At 38.4% G+C, this 23,181-nt stretch overlaps 1 protein-coding gene across 1 annotated transcript in view; it reads right to left on the reverse strand.

The window, feature by feature from the left end:
- Positions 1–1,084: 1,084 nt before the first annotated feature.
- Positions 1,085–23,181, reverse strand: part of ECI2 (enoyl-CoA delta isomerase 2) — a 33,509-nt gene continuing 11,412 nt past the window's right edge. The window contains exons 6-10 of the mRNA XM_036255812.1: positions 8,776–8,878; positions 7,915–8,035; positions 3,909–3,998; positions 2,326–2,469; positions 1,085–1,415 (exon numbers count right to left, since the gene is read on the reverse strand). Coding sequence (XP_036111705.1) covers positions 1,260–1,415; positions 2,326–2,469; positions 3,909–3,998; positions 7,915–8,035; positions 8,776–8,878 — 614 coding nt within the window. The 3' untranslated portion in view covers positions 1,085–1,259. The remainder of the gene's footprint in view (positions 1,416–2,325; positions 2,470–3,908; positions 3,999–7,914; positions 8,036–8,775; positions 8,879–23,181) is intronic.

Below are 23,181 nucleotides of genomic sequence, written 5' to 3' on the forward strand. Positions count from 1 at the left end.
ATTTTTATCAATTCACAGGTCACATTTAAGTCTTTTATCCACTTTGAGTTTATTCTTGTGTATGGTGTAAGTTATGTTCTAGTTTCATTTTTTGCATGTAGCTGTCCAATTTTCCTAACACCATTTATTAAAGAGGCTGTCTTTACTTTTGCCACCTTTGTCAACTATTAATTGAGCATGTTTTGGGTCAATTTCTGGGTTCTCTGTTCTATTCCATTGATCCATCTGCCTGTTCTTATGCCAGTACCAGGCTTTTTTGATTACAGTACCTTTGTAGTATAACCTGATATCCGGTATTGTGATCCCACCTATTTTGTCCTTCTTTTTCAAGACTGCTGTGGTCCATCAGCATTCCTAGCAGGAAAGAAACTATTTCCACAGTGGGGATTTAAGATAAATGCCACAAACCTACAAAATTCATATTGGGTAGTAGTTGTAATTCTGAAAATGCATCTTTTGATTTGGGTAATTTTGTGTGGGGATTGAAAATTAGATGTGAAACTCTAAAACTGCCAGGCTTAGCAAGTTTCTCAATGAAGGAAGGGAAAACACTATGGGTATTCTGGATGAAATTCCTTTTTTTTTTTTTTGTTAGCCCTCCATAGTGGCATGTGCATTTTATTTTTTATTGTTGAAAGTATTACAGATGTCCCCATTTCTTCCCCATTGACCCCCCTCACACTCCCACCCGCCTTCCTGCCTTCCCCAGCCTAGTGCCTATGTCGATTGGTTGTATAAGTTCTTTGGTTTATCTCTTTCCACCCCTTCTATCCCTCCAGAATGAAATTCTTTATTGGGTGCGACTGTCCCTGGCATGCAGGATGTTACCAGTTTTGTTACTGGACACTAAACACACCTCCAGTCACCATGCCAACCAAAAATATACCCCAGTAGAGAATGACTAGTAAGGGTTTATCAAATTCTACATGATCAATTGGCTCCTGGGCAGTGTGGGAGTGGTAGTTGGGGTCACCAAGGCCAGCACATGGAGAGAGCAGGGGTGGCAATCTGGGGTTCAGAGGACCGTGGATCCACGAGGCTCCCATGCTTCCATGAGTAAGAAGTGGAACATAAAACCTATGTAAATTATAAAGCTTGTTTTACATAATTTGCTTTATTTTAATTAGGGCTCTAGTGAAATATAATCATCATAAATGATATTTCATCACTGAAAAAAGGCACAGTGAAGTTCATTTAGTTCAAGTATTGGAAATCAAAGTCATAGCACATTCCTGCCTTTGGAATGCTTAGCTTTGCTATCACAGTTTTGCCCTTTTAGATAAGAAGTTCACGGCCGCATTTATGCATTCATCTGAAAGGCATCTTTCCTGGAGGACACTACTTTCTTCAGCATTAACAGCATGTAGCTTTTCTTTCTCCATATTTCTGATGACCTGTTTTGAAATTTTCATGGCCTAAAAAAACAAAAACCAACAATAAGGTGTATTCTAATAGAATGTGGTTCTAAAATTCTGATTGTTTCTCCACTGTTCATTTAATCTGGTTAGACATTAAGATACATGTGTAATATAAGTGAGTGCTTCTCAAACTTTAATGTGCATACAAATCACCCTAGATAGATACCAAAGCTTCTGGTTCCAGGAACACATTTTGTGCAGCAAAATGTAAAAGCAACCAGTCACTAGGTATCACATATAAAAATGAAAGTGCGCCCTGGCCAGTTTGGCTCAGCGGTTAGAGCGTCGGCCTGTGGTCCAGAGAGACCCGGGTTCGGTTCCCGTTAAGGGCACGTACTTCGGTTGCAGTTTGTCCCCGGCCCTGGTTGGTCGTGCGGGTGGCAGCCACTCGATGTGTCCCTTCACGTCGATGTTTCTGTCTGTCTCTCCCTTCCTCTCTCTCCCTCCCACTCTATCTGTACAAAAATGGAAAAATATCCTCGGGTGAGGATAAAAAAAAATAAAAAATAAAAAAATAAATAAATAAATAAATAAATAAATAAATAAATGAAAGTGCTACATTAAGAATCTCCTAAAAGTTAACCTATCTTATCTGATTTCTCACCTAGATTCAACACTGACAGTGTTTGGCAAATATTGCCTATCATTCTCCTCAAAGTTATCCCAATAAAGAATTGCCCCTATGCCTTCTTCATATCATAGGAATGAAATGCCTATCCGATACGTTTTGTAAAAATCAGTATTGCTAACATTATTATGGTAATTTTTAATCTCAAATTTAGATGTACATAAAGCCATCCAAGCTATATCTTGCTTTTTTTTTTTTTTTTTTTTTTTTATTGCTTATTTTCTTAAGGGAAATAAATTATTTCCATGGTTTATACAAGTTAAAAAAAAAAAAGCTTACATTTTTTGGGAGCTTTGAATATGCTTTCAGCCTGGTCCAAACTTCTTTCTGAAAAGTACTATCAGGAAAAACTTCAGTAACAAGTCCTTGAGCACATGCTTCTCCTGCTGTTAACTTCTTTCCAAAAATAAGCATCTCTGTTGCCTGAAATAAAAAGCAAGACTAGGAAAGTAACTTAATGAAACGAGGTTCAGTTAACTTCAGAATGAATTGCTTTTAGTTGACATAGGGAAATTTACTTATGGTCTTTTGAGGTTGCTAGTATTTTTCAAAGGAAGAAACTGATTACCTCAATAGGCAATGGTTTGCAAACTATGTACTGAGACCATTCTTAGGCTCTCTAGAAGGTTTGTAGGGGTCGCTGCTTCTGCGTGTGTCTATGTTGGAGAGGCAACAACAGCAGGGAGCCATTTAGAAATGACCTAAAGCAGATGCTGATTTTATAACCCACAGAAGCTACAATTCTCTGTTTTATACACTATAAACAATTGTTAAAAAAAAGAAGATGTCACAGTCATAGGAAATGTCAACTGACCTTTAGAGTCCTTAAATTTCAAAATTCCCTTCCCTGAAAATTCTACCCAGTGGTCAAGCTCTGATGGTTTTCTTTTACCTGCACAGGTACTCAAATTACTTTCATTTGACTGAAGGAAAGTGAATAGACTAATATTTAGTTTCTAACAAAACTGAGATCACTAAGTATATATCCTTCTCTACACTTGAAATTTCTCTTCCAGAAAAGTAAGACTTTCACAGCCAAATGCTCTAAGCTTTAGGGTTAGTTCTGCCCAATGTTTCAAGGTTAAAATCTCTATAACAATTCTGGCTATATGACAGAATAAAGAGTCTTAAAAAAATATATGTTTATAACAAAACCCTAATAGCAATGAAAAAAGGCTCAGTTACTACTTCCCCTTTCAGATCTTGAAGAATGTTTGCTAAGCCTTTTCCTATGCCCGTCTCTGACCTTGTCACGATCTGTTTGGAGCCATGTATACACACAAAGCATGGGCAGTTATGCTTCCGTAAACATAGTGATAGATCTGAGCAGCCACTTAACCACTCTAGGAGCCTTGATACGCTGCTAAAAAGACTCTTGTGACTAGAAGTGGGAAACCCTCATGGTACCTCACATCTGCTGGTACTTCACATGATTCTGAAAGTAAAGATGTCATTGTATGACTTTCAGTAGATGATGCTTAAAAATGAAGAAATGAGGAACCAGACTAGCAGATCAAGGGAGGTGGGCATAGACCCAGTCCTTCACCTGAAGAAGGTCACCCAGCTGTGGAGGATGAGGCCTTGTGCCATTGCAATGCAGCTGGCACTCTGCAGCCAGCTGAAGGACCAGTTTCCCAGATTTGGGGAGCTTCAGAGTTTCTAATTTCCCCCACACCACACATTTCCCATAGCCTAGTTCTTCATATTTAAAACTCTTAAGAGTTGAAGAGCAGATAATTTGCTTCTCTCTCTCTCTCTTTTTTTTTTTTTTTTGTATTATTGAGGGAAAGAAGAGAGTATGGGATTACTTTTGGAATACAGATCAGTCATCAAAATTTATTTTTAAGGGTTCCAAAGTTTACCTTAGCTGGGCCCATTATCTTCGGGAAAGTGTAAGAGGCACATCCTTCTGGAGTTAGGCCTAGGTGACTAAAAGGGGTATGAAATGTTGCCTATTTGGATAAAAAAAGTAAAAAGAAAATTTTTGTATGTGATTAAAAAAATCATTATTTGCCTATATCCTCACAATACTTAGTTGAGAAACTTAAAAAAAAAAAGATTATTATGATATTATATACACAAAATTCATTCTTTTAATTTATGCAGTTTGATAAGTTTTAACAAATGTATATAGTTATGTAACCACTATTATAATCAAGATACAGAATATTTCTATCACCCCTAGAAGTTCCCATGTGTCCCTCTGCAGTCATCCATTTCTCTCACCTTCAAATTACCTCTGATCTTTCTGTCCTTAAAATTTTGACTTTTCTAGAAAATTACATAAATGGAATCATACACAGCAAAGCCTTTTGTCATTTTGTAGGCTTCTGTCTCTAGCATAAGGTTTTTGAGAATTACTGTGTTGTTGTATGTGTTATTAGTTTGTCCACTGTTATTTCAAGTAGTACTCCGTTGTATGGACATGTCATAATTTGTTTATCCTTTCATCAGCTGAAGCCATTGGTGTTATTTATAGTATTTTGGCTATTATAAACAAGGTTGTTACGAACATTTGTGTACAGGTATCTGCAGGAACATGTTTTCAATTTTCGTGGTAAATACCTAGAAGTGGAATTGCTTGACTGTGTGGTAAATGTATGGTTTAACTTTATCAGAAACTGCTAAACTATTTTCCAAAGTGGTGTACCATTTGATGTCCCCACCAGCAGTGTATGAGTTCCAAGTGCTCCACATCCTCACTAAATCTTATTATCAGCCTTTTTTTAACTTTAACCATTCTAGTAGGTATACAGTGGTATCTTGCTATCATTTCAACTTACATTTCCCTAATGATTAATAATGTGCATGTTTTCATGTACCTTCTAGTCATTTGTATATGTTCTTTGATGAAGTAACTATTACAAGTACTTTGCCCACTATTTTCAAGTTAGATTACCTTTTTTTTAAATTGTATTTTTAATATCACGAGATGATATTTATTTTTCCATTGATTTTTTAAGATAGAGTGGGAGACATAGAGAAACATCAATGTGAGAGAGACACAGTGACTGGGTGCCTCCCACACGACTTAGACTGGGGCCAGAGATTGAACCCAAAGCCAAAGTACATGCCCTTGACTGAGAATCGAACCCAGACCTCTCAGTCCATGGGATGACGCTCAATCCACTGAGCCACATTGGCTGGGCTCCAGAGGTTCTTTTTTTGATCGGCTTTAAATACTAGAAACTATTTCAATATTAGTTATTTGAAAAACATCTTTTTTAGTTATTTTACATTTCAGAAATATTTGTCTGTTTCTTGATGAATACTGCCAATATGTAAACAGAATATTTAGGCTTCATTTCCCATAATCAGATATGGTGTTTTTATTTTAATGAATATTGTTAGATATAAATATATAATGTATGCAGCATATCAATCAAAATAATAAAAATATAAAGTAAAAAGTGATTGATGTCTTCTCTATCTTCTCTCCCCAAAGAAAGCTTATTCAAGAAAATATACTGAGAAGTCACAGCCTAAAGAACATAGCAGGATACTGAAAAAACAAAAAACCCTTAAAGCTGAAAACCATAGCTAAGGGGCCACAAACAGGTACATACAAAGCTGACGATGAGCAGTATTTAACTTATTTATAAGCATTACTACAAATCAGTATTATGTAGAAATGGAGCAGTGGCTGCACTTAAGGGTTTTTAGTCTGATGCTCTGGTGTTAGACTATGTAGTGACTCTGGGAGTTTCTTAACTGCTTTGTGCCACAGATTCCTCATCTGTAAAATGGGGGTAAGTATCTATCTTACAGGACTGTTGTGTGCAGTAAATGACTATTACATTGTGCATCAATAGGGTGCCTAGTACACAGTGAGTACTCAAAGATTTTTATGATTTCAATCTTTTTATTAATTCACAGAGAAAATGTACCATTTGCTGACAGAAATTAACAGGAACTATTACCCATAATAAAGAATAGTTTGGTTATATGGGTTAAATGTTAACCCACATTTAATATGGTATTTACTCACGAAGCTAGCTAGTCATGATAAATTCTATAAAAAAAATTCCTCTTTACTGGTTCTTTCTTCTGTGTGTTTCCCTAATTTAAAATTAAAACCTGTTTTAATTCAGTTGGGTGCACTCTCTTAGCATTAAAAATATACGTTTATATTTATACTAACTATATCAAGTATATCTTAAACATCTATATGTATTCTCTAGTTTCAATTTTAATTCCAATTTTTATCTTAAGATGGACATCCCAGAAATCTTTAAAAGGATAATGTGTCAATCGTTTGGAATACAGTGGCAGAATCAGGACAAGATTCAAATATGATATATTTTCCCTCTAAGTAGTGAAGAAGGAAACCTCCAAATTCAGTCCAGGTATTCCTTAGGCCACCCCTGTTCAAAGCAGGTCAATTAATTGGTCATTTAGCACAAAGAATGTGACCAAGGACTATTGATTTCTGCCTTTGAGAAACTTCCACCTATAAAGGTTAGGCATTGTAGCTCCTAGAATTTCATTTGCCCCCATTATGGGAAAATTATTAACAAGAATTAGACATACCTGATCTGGTTAAATGGAATCCAATAAAATACAACCAAAGAGTTAAGGACCCTATTATATGGTCCTGTCTATTAGTGGAGAAAACACCTCCAGATACAAGCAGGAATCTCATCAGTAGTAAAAGCCACAAGTTTTCCTCCAGGTTGCAGACCAGCACATCTTACCATCATATAAGTAAGTGTTATTCAAAAATCAGATAACACTAGAAGTGGTTACTAGTTCTACAAAAAAGTTCTAGGGTAAAAGTTCTAAGATGAATGTTCATCACATCTTTGCTTATAATGACAAAAACTGGAAACAGTCAAGGGTTCCAGCAATCAGAGTATGGTTAAATTAAACTAAATAACTCAAATGTTAGCACTGGTTATCTCTGAGTGGTAAGATAATAAATGATTTTTAACTTTTTTCTTTGTACTTTTCTATATTTTTCAAAATTTTATTTTCTACTGTGACATATATTGCTACTGAAATAAGAACAGAAATTAAAATCTATATAATTCAATGGTGAACACAAGACTGAACTGTGTTTTGGGCAAGTAACGTCTCTGAGTTTCAGTTTTCTTATCTGAAAGGAGGAAATGAAAGTAGATAATGCTGGAAAGTCACCTTCATTCATATTCTAAATAAATTCCAGAATTCATTTACTTAGAAAAAAAGTATCAAATAAAACTAAAAAGATGCCACTCCCCTCTCCACTCCCCCAACAAGCTTTCAAGGTCTCCAGACTATTTTAGAATAATATGAAAATTGAATCATTGTTGTTTAATTTGATTTAAAAAATACAGAGCTAAAAGAGTTGAGACAATGTTCACAACAATGTCAGTGTTTAGAAAAATTCAGCTTAAAAATTCAAAATAAAACGAGTCAAATTAGTTAGATTAATTCTTTAGGAAAAACTTAAATTAAGTCCATTCAACCACAAATGATAAGCAATCTGTTTACTACTAGCAACAATAAAGGAAAATTCCAAAGATCTCTCTCTTTTTTTTTTAAATCCTCACTCGAGGATACTTTTCCATTGATTTTTAGATAGGGTGGCAGGTAGGAAGGGAGGTAGGGAGGGAGAGGGAGATTATTAGATAGATTAGATAGATTAGATAGATAGATAGATAGATAGATAGATAAATAGATGATAGATCACATACATTGGTGCCTCTCACATGACCCCAACAGGGGCCAGGGATCGAACATGCAACCAAGGTATGCGCCCTTGACCGAGAATCGAATCTTGCCACTCTTGGGTCCAAAGGCCTACACTCTAACCACTGAACCAAACCAGCCAGGGCAGGATCTCATTTTTACTTGCATTACTTCTTAAGTTTCTGGAAGCTAACTTACCCTGTCGGAGGCATACACAGCATCGAATAACCCAAGGATGGTGACGGAGATCCCCATAGCTGGACCATTTACCACTGCAATCAGAGGCTTAGGAAAATCTATAAAACTGCCTACAAAATCCCTACAGAAATAGAAATACAAAAGCATGTTTAAATGTTCCAAAGCAGTAGTACCCTGAAATAACAAACTGTTCTGGCTACATTTGTTGTTCCTTATTACCCAGCAGTGCTTCCCTGTCTTGCCACACCAGATTCACCCAGGACACCCATCTGAATGGCACTTGATGGCAGCTCACAGAGTGGGCCCTATCATTTGATCTTGGTTCAAATCTTATATTCTAGGCAGTTAGGTCAGGCCTGTAAAGTAGCTGTAGACTGAGAGATTAGGATGGCTGACTGAGCATATGCTGCAATGTCACGGCTCAGAAGGAATCAGAGACTCTGTAGGGATCAACAAGATAGGAAGATAGAAGCCTCACATCCTCTGTGTTTTTGGATACTACTTCAAAGTCTTCTATCACCAGCAATCATGGAAGTCATGCATTCCTCTGGCTGGAGGATAATTTGCTAAATTCCTCTGCCTCAATATGAGAGAAATGTATTTACTTTATTTACTACAGTTAGTTTACTTTTATGCTTTCCAATCAAACCTCATGTAGAGCAGCAGGATGAACAGGTAACAGAAGTTAAAATGATAGATGAATGCCTACTGATTGATAGAGGCAGTCTGGATAACTATGCCTGTCCTAAGTAACAACTGATCACACTGACACAAGAAGTATTTGTTTTACTTTTGTTCAACTAAATACCACTTTGATGAATATGGATGAGCCCTCTGGGAGCAGACAAATGAAACGCTTACCTCAGCAGAACAGCACTCTGTTTAGCTTTCTCCTCTACTCCACCAGGGGGAATATCCATGAAGTTAGTCAGATCATTCCCACTACAGTAATAGTCACCGTTTCCTGTAAATAAAATCAACAAACTCACTATTCATTTATTCTATAATTACTATGTACCAAGCTCTATGCCAAGCACTGGAAACACACTGATGAACCAACTCTGGTTCTTGCCCCAATTTACAGATTAGTGAGTAAAGTAGACATTGTTTTTAAAAGACACAAATAAGCACAGCTAGTGTGGCTCAGTGTTGGGCATTGACCGATGCACCAAGAGGTCACCAGTTCAAATCCTGGTCAGGGCACATGCCCAGGTTGTGGGCCTGATCCCCAGTGTGGAGGATGCAGGAGGCGGCCAATCGATGTCCTCGCTCATCAATGTCTCTCTCTCCCTCTCCCTTTCTCTCTCTCTAAAATCAATAAAGAAAAATTATTAAAAAAACCACACAAATAAATATAAGCAATGCAACTATGATACACAGGAGAGGTACGTGACGATGATATACATATATGTAACAGGGACTGGTTTAATTAGGGAGCTTAGGGGAGGGGCTTTTTTAAGGAAGGAACAACTGAATGGAGATCTGAAACACAGGCAAAGTTAGCTAGGAAAAAAGGTATGGGAAGCATATTCATGTGGACGAAATAGCGCATGCAAAGGTTCTATGGAGGGGTAACCCTGGTGTTTATAATGGGTTCAAAAAAATGCCATTGTGCCAGAGCAGAAAAGGTCAGAGGGAAGAAGCTGGTGTAGGATGAGGATAGGCAGGATATAGCATTCAAAGCTTTGGAGATCATTCCTTTGAAGAGCCATTGAAGGTCTTTTTATTTGTTTTAAAGTATAATTTTACATAGCCCTGGCCAGTTTGGCTCAGCGGTTAGAGGGTCGGCCTGCGGTCCGGAGAGGCCCAGGTTCGGTTCCCGCTGAGGGCACGTGCCTCGGTTGTGGTTTGTCCCCGGCCCTGGTTGGGTTGTGCAGGTGGCAGCCACTCGATGTGTCCCTTTCACGTCAATGTTTCTCTCTCTCTCTCTCTCTCTTCCTCTCTCCCGCCCACTCTGTCTGAACAAAAAAATGGAGGAAGTGTCCTCTGGTGAGGATTAAAAAAAAAAAACTGGTTGTTTTTGTATGTAAATTACAATTTAATTTTTTTTTCTGTGGGCTCTCAGACATTTCTCCATTTTTTGTTCAGACAGAGTGGGAGGGAGAGAGAGGAAGAGAGAGAGAGAAACATCGATGTGAAAGGGACACATCGAGTGGCTGCCACCTGCACAACCCAACCAGGGCCAGGGACAAACCGTAACCGAGGCACGTGCCCTCAGCAGGAACTGAACCTGGGCCTCTCTGGACCGCAGGCTGACGCTCTAACCGCTGAGCCGAACCATCCAGGGCAAAACAACCAGTTTTAAGTACCTAGTTCAATGATTTTTGATAACTGTAAATACCTGTGTGCTCATAATCCAAAACATCCACCACCCCAGAAAAAGTTCCTTTAAGCTCCTTTCCAGGCATAATACCACCCATCCCTGTCCAGTCTCTCTGGCTTCAATCACCATAGTTTTGCATATTTTAGAACTTTATCTAGATGGAATCACACAATATGTACTTTTTTTGTGTCTGCCTTCTTTTGTTCAACCATGTTTTGAAGATTCACCATGTTCTTGTGTATCAGTTATTCATTCCTTTTATTGATGAGCAGCTTTTCATTTGAATAGTCAGCAATTTGTTCATTTATCCACCTATGGATGGACATTTTGTTGTTTTCAGTCTTTGGCTACTGTGAAGTAGGCTACCATTATTGCTCTTGTACAAGATTTTTTTTTTTTTTTTTTATCAACATATCCTTAATTTATCTTGAATAACTGCCCAGGCATGCATTGGCATGTCACAGAGCTGATGTGTAACTCTATAACAAGTTGCCAACTAATACTCCAAAGTGTTTTCATATCAGAAAAATCTAAGGGTTCCAGTTGTTCCACATCACCACCAATATTTGGTATTGTCTGTTTTTGGATTTTTAGCCAGTCTAGTGTTGACATATCTCATTGTGGTTTTAATTTGCATTTCTTTGATGATGAATGATATGGAGCATCTTTACACTTCTTTTATGAAGTGTCCAAGTCTTTATCCAGTTTATTTTAAATTATTTTTTATTTTTATTTACTTATTTTGGTTAATCCTCAACTGAGGATATTTTTCCATTGATTTTTAGACAGAGTGGAAGGGAGGGAGGAGAGGAAAAGAGAGAGGGAGAGGAAGAGGGAGAGGGATAAAGAGAGAGAGAGAGAGAGACAGAGATAGAGACAGAGACAGCAACTGGTTGCCTCCATACGACCCCAACTGGGGCCAGGGATTGAACCTGCAACCCAGGTATGTGCCCTTTGCCAGGAATCAAACCCGTGACCCTTTGGTTTGCAGGCTGATGCTCTAACTACTAAGCAAAACTGGCTAGGATATAGGAGTTTTTTATGTATTCTGAATATTAGTCCTTAATCAGATTTATGTATGGCAAATATTTTTTCCCTAGCCCAAGGCTTTATATTCATTTTCTTACTACTGTCTTTTGATAAGCAGACATTTTAAATTTTGATAGTCTAATTTATAAATTGTTTCTTTTATGGTTAAGGCTTTTTTTGTTGTCTTGTCCAAGAAATCTGTCTACCCCAAGGTCACAAAGATATTGTTTTGTTCTAGAAGGTTTATGTTTCTGGGTTTTATGCTTAGATAACTTTTAAATTAATTTTTGTGTATGGTGTAAGATGGGATTAAGGTTTATTTTATTTTCCTTCACATGGAAATGTAGCTGGTTTGGTACCATTTGTTAAAAGGTTTTTCTTTCTCTACTGAATTGCCTTGGTGCCACTAAAGACTTTTAAATGGGGGAAGAATAGATTTTTATTTGGAAAAATATTATATTGAATATAGTGAGGAGATTGGACTGGGCATGGGAAAGATGAGGGCAAAAGGGGATCACAGAGACTGGATATGGGCTCACTTCAGGTCAGACTGAGTCCATGGTGGCTTGAACTAGTGCAGAGAAGATAGAAAAAAAAAAGATTGATTCTAGAGATTCTGATAAAGTGAAATGAGACTGAACACAAGAGGTGAGGGAGGGACAAGAATCAATAATGAATGTTAGGACTCTGATCTACATAATAGGATAGATGTAGAGCCACCACTGTGATTTGGAACACTCATAAAGATCCAGGCAGAGAGATGTGGGCAGTGACACCCATGAGGAAGTGCCAGGTGGGTACATCAGTCTGGAGCTTTGTGGAACATCCTGGACTGAAGATACCAACAAGGGAATCACAGGCATATAGATGTTTGTTGAAGTATGAACCTAGATGGGAAGGTCCAGGGAGAACATAATGTGAAAAGAGGAGAGTGCCTAGGGCTAAACCTGTAGGAACTCTCCCATCTGATGGCCATATAGAAGATGAATCTGCAAAGGAGATCAGAGCGAGCAACCAGGGACAGGAGGAAAATCATGGGCAGGCTGTGGTACTGGAGCCTAGGGAAGACAGAGCTTTAGAAGGAGGGAAAGTCAAATAAAGCCTGAAAAATGTCTATGGATTTACTTATACAAAAGTCAGTGGAGACCTAAGTAAAAATAGAGATCACACTGGAATGGGCTCAAAGGCCAATTTCAAAGAAAAGATTCAAAGGACATGTTTGTTTTGTAGGGCTTCACATAGTCGTATGAAGGGTAGTGAGAAGCAAAGAGCTATACCTGATTTCAGCAGTATTATTACATAATATAATTGTTCCTCGTTTTCCCCCATTTCTACTAGGAGCAAATAGTGTCATAAATAGTATTTTTAATAATTTTATGAGCAATAAAACTTTCTAAAAAACTTTTTATGATGATCATTTCCATCTCTCAAGTCTATCTCTCTCTTTTAAGAAAACTTAAAATAAGGCCTTAATAATCAGTTTAAAAAGGATGCACACTGCTTAGGAAAAAGTGATAAAAAAAAAAGGGAAAATATCCACGGTCATCTAGAGAAAAAAAAAGATCTTAAAGGACAAAAAACAAAATTAATGGTAGCCTCAAACTTCACCCCAGCAATATTCAGTGCTAGAAAGTAATGGAGGTCTATTTAACAGATTATACACTTGGAAGAGAGATTTAGGGATGTGAAGAATTTAATGCGCACTTTCTCGCCTTTCATAGAGGCAAACAACAGATACTGTCCAAATGGAATACACGATAGAGATGTTTATGTGTACCACATAAAGATATAAAAGTAATTACCTAAAACAGTAAAAAAATTCCCAACTAGGAGAAATAAAATACACACTAAGCAGAACAAGAGAAACACAGACCATGAAGTAAAAAAATAACAATTAAAGGAAGCATTATAGATAGAAAGCATGTAAGATGCCAGAACAAAAGCCTAACATGTCTGTTATATACACAAATCTAACAGGTAAATGTACCTTTACAACAAAAACACAGACTGGATCAAAGGAGAAAACCCCAAATATGTGCTATATGAAACAGCCAATAAAAAATAATTCAGAAAAGCATAAAGTTAAAAGATGAGTAAAGGTTTACAGACAAGTGCAAATAGTACTGAAGCAGGTGTTATGATATTATTTGACAATGTGGATTTCAAGGCAAAAAGCATTAAATGAGCTGATGGTCATTTGGTAATTAAGGAAAAACTCCACAGTGAAGACCTAACCATAAATCTTTTAGTATTATTAAGATAAAAAATTGTGGAGGAGGAAAAATGGCAGTGGAGTGAATGGAAGCTACACAGATCTCCTCTCAGGACCAAACTGAAATTACAACTAAAATAAAGACAAATTGTCGGAGCAAAAAACCTGAAAAGCAGCTGGAGAGAACCCGTATAACCAGGGACAGAAAGAGAATGCCAAATTGAGCATGGTAGGAACCATGGAGGCAAGAGAGGGTGGGCTGAGAGCCCACAAACAGCAGCGGAGGGCTGTTTTATCTGTAAGTGATCCCTGCTGAGAAAGCGAGGATTTTAAAAAGCCCAAAATCAGCTATAGCCACTCTCCTTGGGCTCCAGCAGAGGGAGGATGGACTAGCCTGGAACTGAGTGGAGAGCACCTGGGACTCCTGGCTCAGGAGAGAGCTTTAGGGGAGGACAACAGGAGTTTCATGCTGAATCACTCCCTCACAGAACAGTAGCCATGTTACTCAAAGAGCCCCTTCCTTGAGCCCAGGGGAGAAGCAATGGCTCCTCCCTCAGGAATTCAACACCAACAGGCCAGGCCAGAGAAATGCAAATTGAGACTCATTAACATTGAGTCTGATAGCAAGCAGATGGCCCACTCACTGGAAATCCTCTTACACATGAGGGATTTTTCATTCAGCTGAGGGCTACAAATCCAGGCTCATCAAAGGCTCATCAAGTAACTGAAATTAATAGCCTCCAGGAGAGAGCTAGAGGATTACTGAACCTTTCATTGGCCTGTAAATATACCCAGGAAAGTAAGACTTGACAGAGGTGTTTAACATGGATCCTCCCACACTCATCCAAACCCAGTAGAGGGAGCCACAACCAGCGGAACAACACCCACAGGGAAAATTTGGCAGGCTCAAAAACCACTCAGACAGCCCAAATGGTGAAACAAAGAAACATATCCCAAATAAAAGAACAAGATAATTTGGCAAGAGAAGAAATAAATGACATAGAATTAAGCAAGATATCAGAGGGAGAGTTCAGAGTAATAATCACGAGGAAGCTCAACAGCATGAGTAAAGATACAGAAACATTGAAAATCAACCAACTGGAAATGAATGACATAGCAGAAATAAAGAACACATGGGAAGGAAAAACCAGCAGAATAGAGGAAGCCAAGGACCGGATTAGTGAATTAGAAGACAGGGTAGAAAAAAAATCACCCAATCAGAAAACCAAAAAGAAAAAACAATTAAAAAACAGGAAGTCAGCTTAAGAGAACTATGGGACATGAAATGTAACAACATTCACATCATAGTCCCAGAAGAAGAAAATGAGCAAGGGTTAGAGAATATATTTGCAGAAATAGTGACATAAAATTTCCCTAACTTGGTGAAGGAAAAAGGCATACAAGTTAAAGAAGCACAGAGAGCACCAAGTAAGAAGAACCCAAAAAGGCCCACACCAAAACACATAAAAATTAAAATGCCAAAAATTAAAGACAAAGAGAGAATCCTAAAGGCAGCAAGAAATAAGCAACAGGTTACCTAAAACAAATCATAAGGCTATCGGCTGACTTTTCAACAGAAACATTATAAACCAGAAGGGAATGGCGTAAAGTAATCAAGGTAATGAAAAACAAGAATGTGAATCCAAGACTACTCTATCCAGCAAGACTATCATTTAAAATAGAAGGTGAAATAAAAAGCTTCCCAGACCTACAAAAAAAAAAAAAAAAGGCTAAGGGAATATATTAGCACTAAACCAGCACTCCAAGAAATGTTAAAAGGACTGCTGTAATAACCAGAAGAAATAGAAAGAGGAACATAACCAGAATAAACAAAAAATGGCAATAAATAAGTACATATCAATAATAACCTTAAATGTACATAGATTAAATGCTCCAATCAAAAGACACAGAGTACCAGAATGGATATGAAAGCATGACTCATATATATGCTGCTTATAAGAGACCCATCTCACAACGAATGACCCACATAGGCTGAAAGTGAAGGGATGGAAAAAAAATTTCCAAGCAAACGGAAAGGGAAAAAAAGCTGGGGTAGCAATACTCATATCTGATAAAATAGACCTCAAAATGAAGGCCATAACTAGAGACAAAGAATGTCACTACATAATATTGAAAGGATTTATCCAACAGGAAGATATAACCTTGGTAAACATGTACATACCCAATATAGGAGCACCAAAATACATTTAAAAACTTTGGAGGATTCCAAAGGAGAAATCAACAGCAATTCAATCATAGCAGGGGACTTCAACACCCCGCTGACATCACCGGATAGATCCTCTAGACCAGTGGTTCTCAATCTTCCTAATGCTGCGACCCTTTAATACAGTTCCTCATGTTGTATGTTGGCATATCTGCATGTGGGCGGACCCCCCTGGAGACAGAGGAGTGGTGTCTCGGTTTGTAACACCATCGTCTTAGGTGACCTCTGTGAAAGGGTCATTCAACCCCCAAAGGTGTCGCAACCCACAGGTTGAGAACCACTGCTCTAGACAACAAATTCACAAGGAAACAGACTCTAATCTTTTTTTTAATCCTCACCCGAGGACATTTTTGCATTTATCTTCAGGTAGGGCAGGAGGGAGAGAGGGAGGAAGAGAGAGAGAGAAACATCAATGTGAGAGAGACACATCGAGTGGATGCCATCCATATGACCCCAACTGAGGCTGGGGACAAACTGCAACTGAACCTGGGACTCTCCAGTCCATGGGCTGATGCTCTAACTGCTGAGCCAAACCGGCCAGGGAAGACTCTAAATGATGCACTAGATCAAATGGATTTAAAAGATATCTACAGAGAATTACACCCCCAAACTGCAGAATTCATATTCTTCTCAAGTACACATGGGACATTCTCAAAGATGGACCACATGTTAGGACACAAACTCAGTCTCTACAAGTTCAAGAAGATTGAAATCATATAAAGCATCACAATGGCATGAAACTAGAAATCAATTACAACAAAAACATTCAAACACATGGAGGCTAAATAGGATGTTATTAAACAATAAATGGGTTGCCCTGGCTGGTTTGGCTCAGCGTTTAGAGTGTCAGCCTGCGGTCCAGAGACCTGGGTTCAGTTCCCGCTAAGGGCACATACCTTGGATGCAGTTTGTCCCAGGCCCTGATTGGTTGTGTGGGTGGCAGCCACTCGATGTATCCCTTTCATGTCGATGTTTCTCTCTCTCTCTCCCTCCCACTCTATCTGAACAAAAATGGAAAAATATCCTCGAGTAAGGATTAAAAAAAACAAAACAAAAACAATGAATGGGTTACCAAGGAGATAAGGAAGAAATTAAAAACTTCCTGGAAACCAGTGAAAATAAACACACAACACCAAAAAATCTATGGGATGTAGCGAAAGCAGTCCTGAGAGGAAAATTCATAGCACTACAGGTCTACCTCAAGAAACAAGAAAAATTTCCAGTTGACTTTCTAACCTTACAACTTAAAGAACTAGAAAGTAAATAAAAAATAAACCCCAGAGCAAGAAGAAGGAAAGAAACAGTAAAGGTCAGAGCAAAAATAAATACATAGAAACTGAAAAAATAAATTCAAAAGATCAATGAAATAAAGAGCTGGTTCTTTCAAAAGATAATTGAGGATGTAATAAAGAAACTCCCAGCAAACAAAAGCCGAGGTCCAGACAGCTTCAGGGGGGAGTTTTACCGAATAGTTAAAGAACTAACACCCATTTCTCAAACTATCCCAAAAAAATTCAAGAAGAAGGAAGACTTCCAAACTCATTTTTTGAGGCCAGCATAATTCTAATTCGAAAATAAGATAAAGACACTACAATGAAAGAAAATCACAGGCCAATATCCCTGATGTACGTAGATGCCAAAATCCTTAACAAAATATTAGCAAATTGGATCCAGCAATACATTAAAAAAAATTATTCACCATGACCAAGTGGGATTCATCCCAGTGATGCAAGGCTGATACAATATTTGTAAATCCATAAATGTGATACACCACACAAACAAAAGGAAAAATAAAAAACATATGATCATATTAATTGATGCTGAAAAAGTATTCAACAAAATCCAACACCCATTTTTTTTTTATTATTATTTTTTATCCTCACCCGAGGACATTTTTTCCATTTTTTGTTCAGATAGAGCAGGAGGGAGAGAGAGGAAGAGAGAGAGAGAGAGAAACATCGACGTGAAAGGGACACATCGAGTGGCTGCCACCCGCACAACCAACCAGGGCCGGGGACAAACTGCAACCGAGGTACGTGCCCTTAGCGGGAACCGAACCCGGGTCTCTCCGGACCGCAGGCCGACGCTCCGACTGCTGAGCCAAACCGGCCAGGGCAGCCAACACCCATTTTTGATAAAAAGTCTAAGCAAAGTGGGAATAGAAGGATCATATCTCAACATGATAAAGGCCACTTATGACAAACCTATAACCAATATCATACTCAATGGGCAAAAACTAAAAGCATTTCCCTTAGAACAGGAACAAGACAAGGATATACAATTTCCCCACTTGTATTTAACACAGTATTAGAAGTCTTAGCCACAGCAATCAGACAAGAAAAAATGTCCATACTACCCAAAGCAATCTAAAGATTCAATGCAATCCCCATCAAAATACCAATGACATATTTCACAGAACTAGAACAAATACTCCAAAAGTTTATATGGAATAAAAAAAGACCCCGAATAGCCAGAGCAATCTTGAAAATGAAGAACAAAGTAGGAGGGATCACAATACCAGATTATCAGGTTATACTACAAAGCCACTGTAATCAAAACAGCCTGGTACTGGCACAAGAACAGGCAGATATATAAATGAAACAGATCGGGGGACCCAGAAATTGACCCAAGACATCATGTTCAATTGATATTTGACAAAGGTGGCAAGAGCATACAATGGAGTAAAGACAGCCTCTTTAATAAATAGTGTTGGGAAAATTGGACAGCTACATGCAAAAAAAAAAAAAAAAAGCTAGACCACCAACTTACATCATATACAAGAATAAACTTAAAATGGATAAAATACTTAAATGTGACTTGTGAATCCATAAAAATCCTAGAGGAAAATGAGGGGAACAAAATTTCCGACATCACATGCAGCAGAATTTTCACTGATACAATGCCTAAGGCAAGAGAAACAAAGGAAAAAAGTAATACATGGGACTACATCAAACTAAAAAGCTTCACATCAAAAACAAAAACAAGAAAAACCCAAAAAACAAAAAAACAAGCATCAAAATGGAAAAGGAACTCACTGTATGGGAGAGCATAATAGCCAACCATACATCAGATAATGGGTTAATTTCCAAAATATATAGAGTATTCACATAACTCAACAAAAGGAAGACAAAGAATCCTATTAAAAAATGGGCAGAGCCCTGGCCGGTTTGGATCAGTGGTTAGAGCGTCGGCCTACGGTCCAGAGAGACCTGGGTTCGGTTCCCACTAGGGGCACATACCTCAGTTCCAGTTTGTCCCCGGCCCTGGTTGGGTCGTGTGGGTGGCAGTCACTTGATGTGTACCTTTCACGTCGATGTTTCTCTCTCTCTCTCTCTGTATTCCTCTCTCTCCCTCCCACTCTGTCTGAATAAAAAATAAAAAAAAATCCTCAGGTGAGGATTAAAAAAAAAAGGGCAGAGAACCCAAATAGACACCTCTTCAAACAGGACATACAGATGGCCAAGACACATGAAAAAATGCTCAGCGTCACTAACCTTCAGAAAGATGCAAATTAAAATGACAATAAAGTATCGCCTCACACCTATCAGAATGGCTACCATCAACAGAGCATCACACAACAGTGCTGGTGAGGGTTAGAGAAAAGGGGACTCTAGTACACTGCTGGTGGGAATGGAGACTGGTGCAGCCACTATTGAAAACACTATGGTGTTTCCTCAAGAAATTATAAATTTATCTGCCATTTGACCCAGTGATCCCACTTCTAGGAATATACCCTAAGAAGCCTGAAACACCGATCAGAAAGAATATATGTACCCCTATGTTCATAGCAGCACTATTTACAATTGCTAATATCTGGGTATAGCCCAAGTGTCCATCAATAGATGAGTGGATAAAAAAGCTGTGGTACATATATATAATGGAATACTATGCAGCTATAAGAAAAAAGATCGCCCTGGCCGGTTTGGCTCAGCGGTTAGAGCATTGGCCTGCGGTCCAGAGAGACCTGGGTTCGGTTCCCGCTAAGGGCACGTTACCTCAGTTGCAGTTTGTCCCGGCCCTGATTGGGTTGTGTGGGTGGCAGCCACTCAATGTGTACCTTTTACGTAGATGCTTCTCTCTCTCTCTCTCTCTCTCCCTCTCTCTCCCTCCTGCTCTATCTGAACAAAAAATAATAATAAAAAAAATGTCCTCGGGTGAGGAAAGAAAGAAAGAAAGAAAGAAAGAAAGAAAGAAAGAAAGAAAGAAAGAAAGAAAAAAAGAAAGAAAGAAAGATGTCTTATCCTTTGAGATGACATGGAGGGACCTGGAGAAAATTATGCTAAGCAAAGTAAGCCAATCAGAGAAGACAAATATCACATGATGTCACTTATTTGTAGTACATAATGAACAAAATAAGCTGATAAACAAAATAGACCCAGCGACATAGAAGTAGAGTGCAGACTGACAAACCTGAGAAGAGAGGGATGGTTGGGGGGGCAGGTGGAGGGAAGAGGTAAACCAAAGAACTTACATGCATGTATGTGTAACCAGTGGACATAGACAACAATGCTGGGGGCGAAGGGGGGGCGCAGGATCAGGAGAAGGGAGTCAATGGGGTAAAAAGAAGAAACATCTGTAACAAAAATAAATTAGTAAAAAAAAGATAAAAACCTGCGTTAGAGCAAAAGCTTTTTCCCCCCTTTGGACACAAGGGAGAGACTGAAAGAAACACAATAGTAATAGAGGCTTTTAATTCATTTTTTTCAGTCCAAGAGAGTCATTAGAAGAAAAAACAAAATTTGGGGAATCAAAATAATATAAATTAGAAAGGTAAGTCCAACTGATATTTTAAATTCTAAACCTTTAAAATAAAGCTCTGGCTCTGGTCGGTTTGCTCAAGGGTTAGAGCATTGGTGCGCAGACCAGAGAGTCCTGGGTTCGGTTCCCGATAAGAGCATGTACCTTGGTTGCTGTTTGTTCCTGGCCCTGGTTGGAGTTGTGTGGGTGGCAACCAGTTGATGTGTCTCTCTCACATCGATGTTTCTCTCTCTCTCTTCCCCCCTCTCCCTCTTGCTCTATCTGAAAATGAATGTAAAAATGTCCTCAGGTGATGATCAAGAAAAAAAAACAGCCCTGGCAGGTTTGGCTTAGTGGTTAGAGCATTGGCTCTTGGACCAAAGTGTGGGTTTGATTCCCAGTCAAGGGCATGTACCTGGGTTGCAGGTTCAATCCCTGGCCCTGGTTGGAGTTGTGTGGGAGGCAACCGATAGATATGTCTCTCTCACATTGATGTTTCTTCTCTCTCTCCCTCCCTCCCTTCCACTCTATCTAAAAATCAATGGGAAAAAATTCTTGGGTTAGGATTAACAATAAACAACAAAAAAGAGAGTAATTCTGGCTGGGTGGCTCCACTGGTTGGAGCATCATCCCATACACCAAACAGGTGCGGATTCATTCCCTGATTGGGATGCATACGGAAGAGTACTGATCGATGTTTTTCTCTTATATAGGTGTTTCTCTCTTTCTCCGTAAAAAAAAAAAAAAAATTTCCTTGGGTAAGGATTAAAAAAGTTTTTAAAAGAATAAACTTACTGCCCCGGCTGGTTTGGCTCAGCAGTTGGAGTGTCAGCCTGTGGACCAGAGAGTCCCGGGTTCAGTTCCCACTAGGGGCACATACCAAAAAAAAAAAAGAATAAACTTAATTAAAAATGTTCATGTGATTTATTATATTGTACATTATCACATATTTCAAATAGCACAGAACTTACTTTTGAAGTGCTCCTGGATGATATACAAAAATGGTCATTTTTTACTTCTTTATCTTCAAGACAGATTTCAATAGATAGCCATCCATACACTAAATTTTAGCCATACACTAAATTTTAATAGATTCTAAAAAAGTAAAATTTGTAAAACTGATAATCTCTGATTATAATAAGTTAGGAATTAACAACAGAAATGGAAACCCCCAAAAAACTTTCTGGAAATTAAAGGAACTATTATTATGTAATGCTTAGATCAAAGAGGAAATAGAAACCAAAAGTGGAGAATATATAGAAAATAACTAGTAAAAGCACTTTTTATCAAAAGTTAATCTTTACAGTTTATCAACTACAAATTAGAGTAATAATAGGGCCTAGCCTCATGGAGTTGATACGAGAAAGCTTAGAAAAATTAAAAAATGGAAAGAAAAGTTTAAAAGAATTAAGGTGCTTAGAGTGCCTGCTAAACAGGAAGTATCATATAAATATTAACCATTATTATCATTGTTATTAAACTCAGGAATTTTACTTTTAGGAATATAGCTTATAGATATTTTGCACGTTAGTTGAAAGACATACATCCAAGGGAATTCACTGCAACACCATTTCAATAGCAAGAGACTAAGTACAATCTATATGTCATCAATAGTAGAATGATGAAATAAATGATGAAATCCAAATAATTTAATACTTTGTAGTCCTGAAGATAAAAATTTAAAAGTGTATGTACTGGTGGAACAATTTTTCAGGAAATGTTAAGAAAGAAAGGTGGGTATTATATGGGTATATCATATGTTTCCTTTTTTTAAAGTGGAAGAAAACACACACACACACACACATGCTTGTATATACACAGAAACTTTCTGGAAGGTATCAAGGAAAACTGAATTTTTCTAGGGAGCAGGATTCGGGTTCCAAGGAGAGATTTAGTTTTGTTATGTATCTTCCAGATTCTTTGGTTTTTAAATTTTATTTATTGATTTATTTTTTTATTAATCCTCACCTGAGGATATTTTTCCATTGGTTTTTAGATAGACAGGAAGGGAGGGAGGGGGGACCGGAGGAGAGAGGGAGGGGGAGGGGGACAGACGGGGGAGGGGGAGAAGCGGGGAGGGGGAGGGGGAGAGACGGGGAGGGAGGAGAGAGAAGCATCAATGTGAGAGAGAGACATGGATTGGTTGCCTCTGGACGAGGGCTGGGGATCACACCTGCAACCCAGGTGTGTGCCCTTGACAATGACCCTTCAGTGCTAGGGCTGATGCTCTAACCACTGAGATAAACCAGCGAGGGCTCCCCCTCTATTTTTTTTTACTGAAAGCTCTCTGATATCTCTAGGTAATCTTTATTTTACAAATTTTAATGAAAATTAAAAAATAAAATCACTCCTGCTTCGGCCATGCCTACAAACAGTAATAGCGACTTCTCTAACAAGTGTCTGTGTGCCTTGCTCCTTACCTGCATTATCTCATGTCATCATCTAAACCATTCATTGGGGTTAGTAAAACACTGTCTTCTCCATTCAGAAGCAGAGGTCACCCACAGGTAGTAAGGAGTGAATCCAGAATTTATTCTCAAGTCGATCTGAGTCCCCACTATGCATCATAGTGCCCCTTCCAAATACAATGACATTCTTTTCTTTTTTTAATCCTCACCTGAGGATTTTCTTCCATTTATCTTCAGATAGAACAGAAGGGAGGGAGAGGGGAAGAGAGACATCGACTGGTTGCCTCCTGCATGACCAGATCAGGGCTGGGGACAAATTGCAACCTGGGTGTAG

The sequence above is a fragment of the Molossus molossus genome, unplaced genomic scaffold, assembly GCF_014108415.1.
Source record: "Molossus molossus isolate mMolMol1 unplaced genomic scaffold, mMolMol1.p scaffold_m16_p_12, whole genome shotgun sequence".
Classification (NCBI taxonomy): Eukaryota; Metazoa; Chordata; class Mammalia; order Chiroptera; family Molossidae; genus Molossus; species Molossus molossus.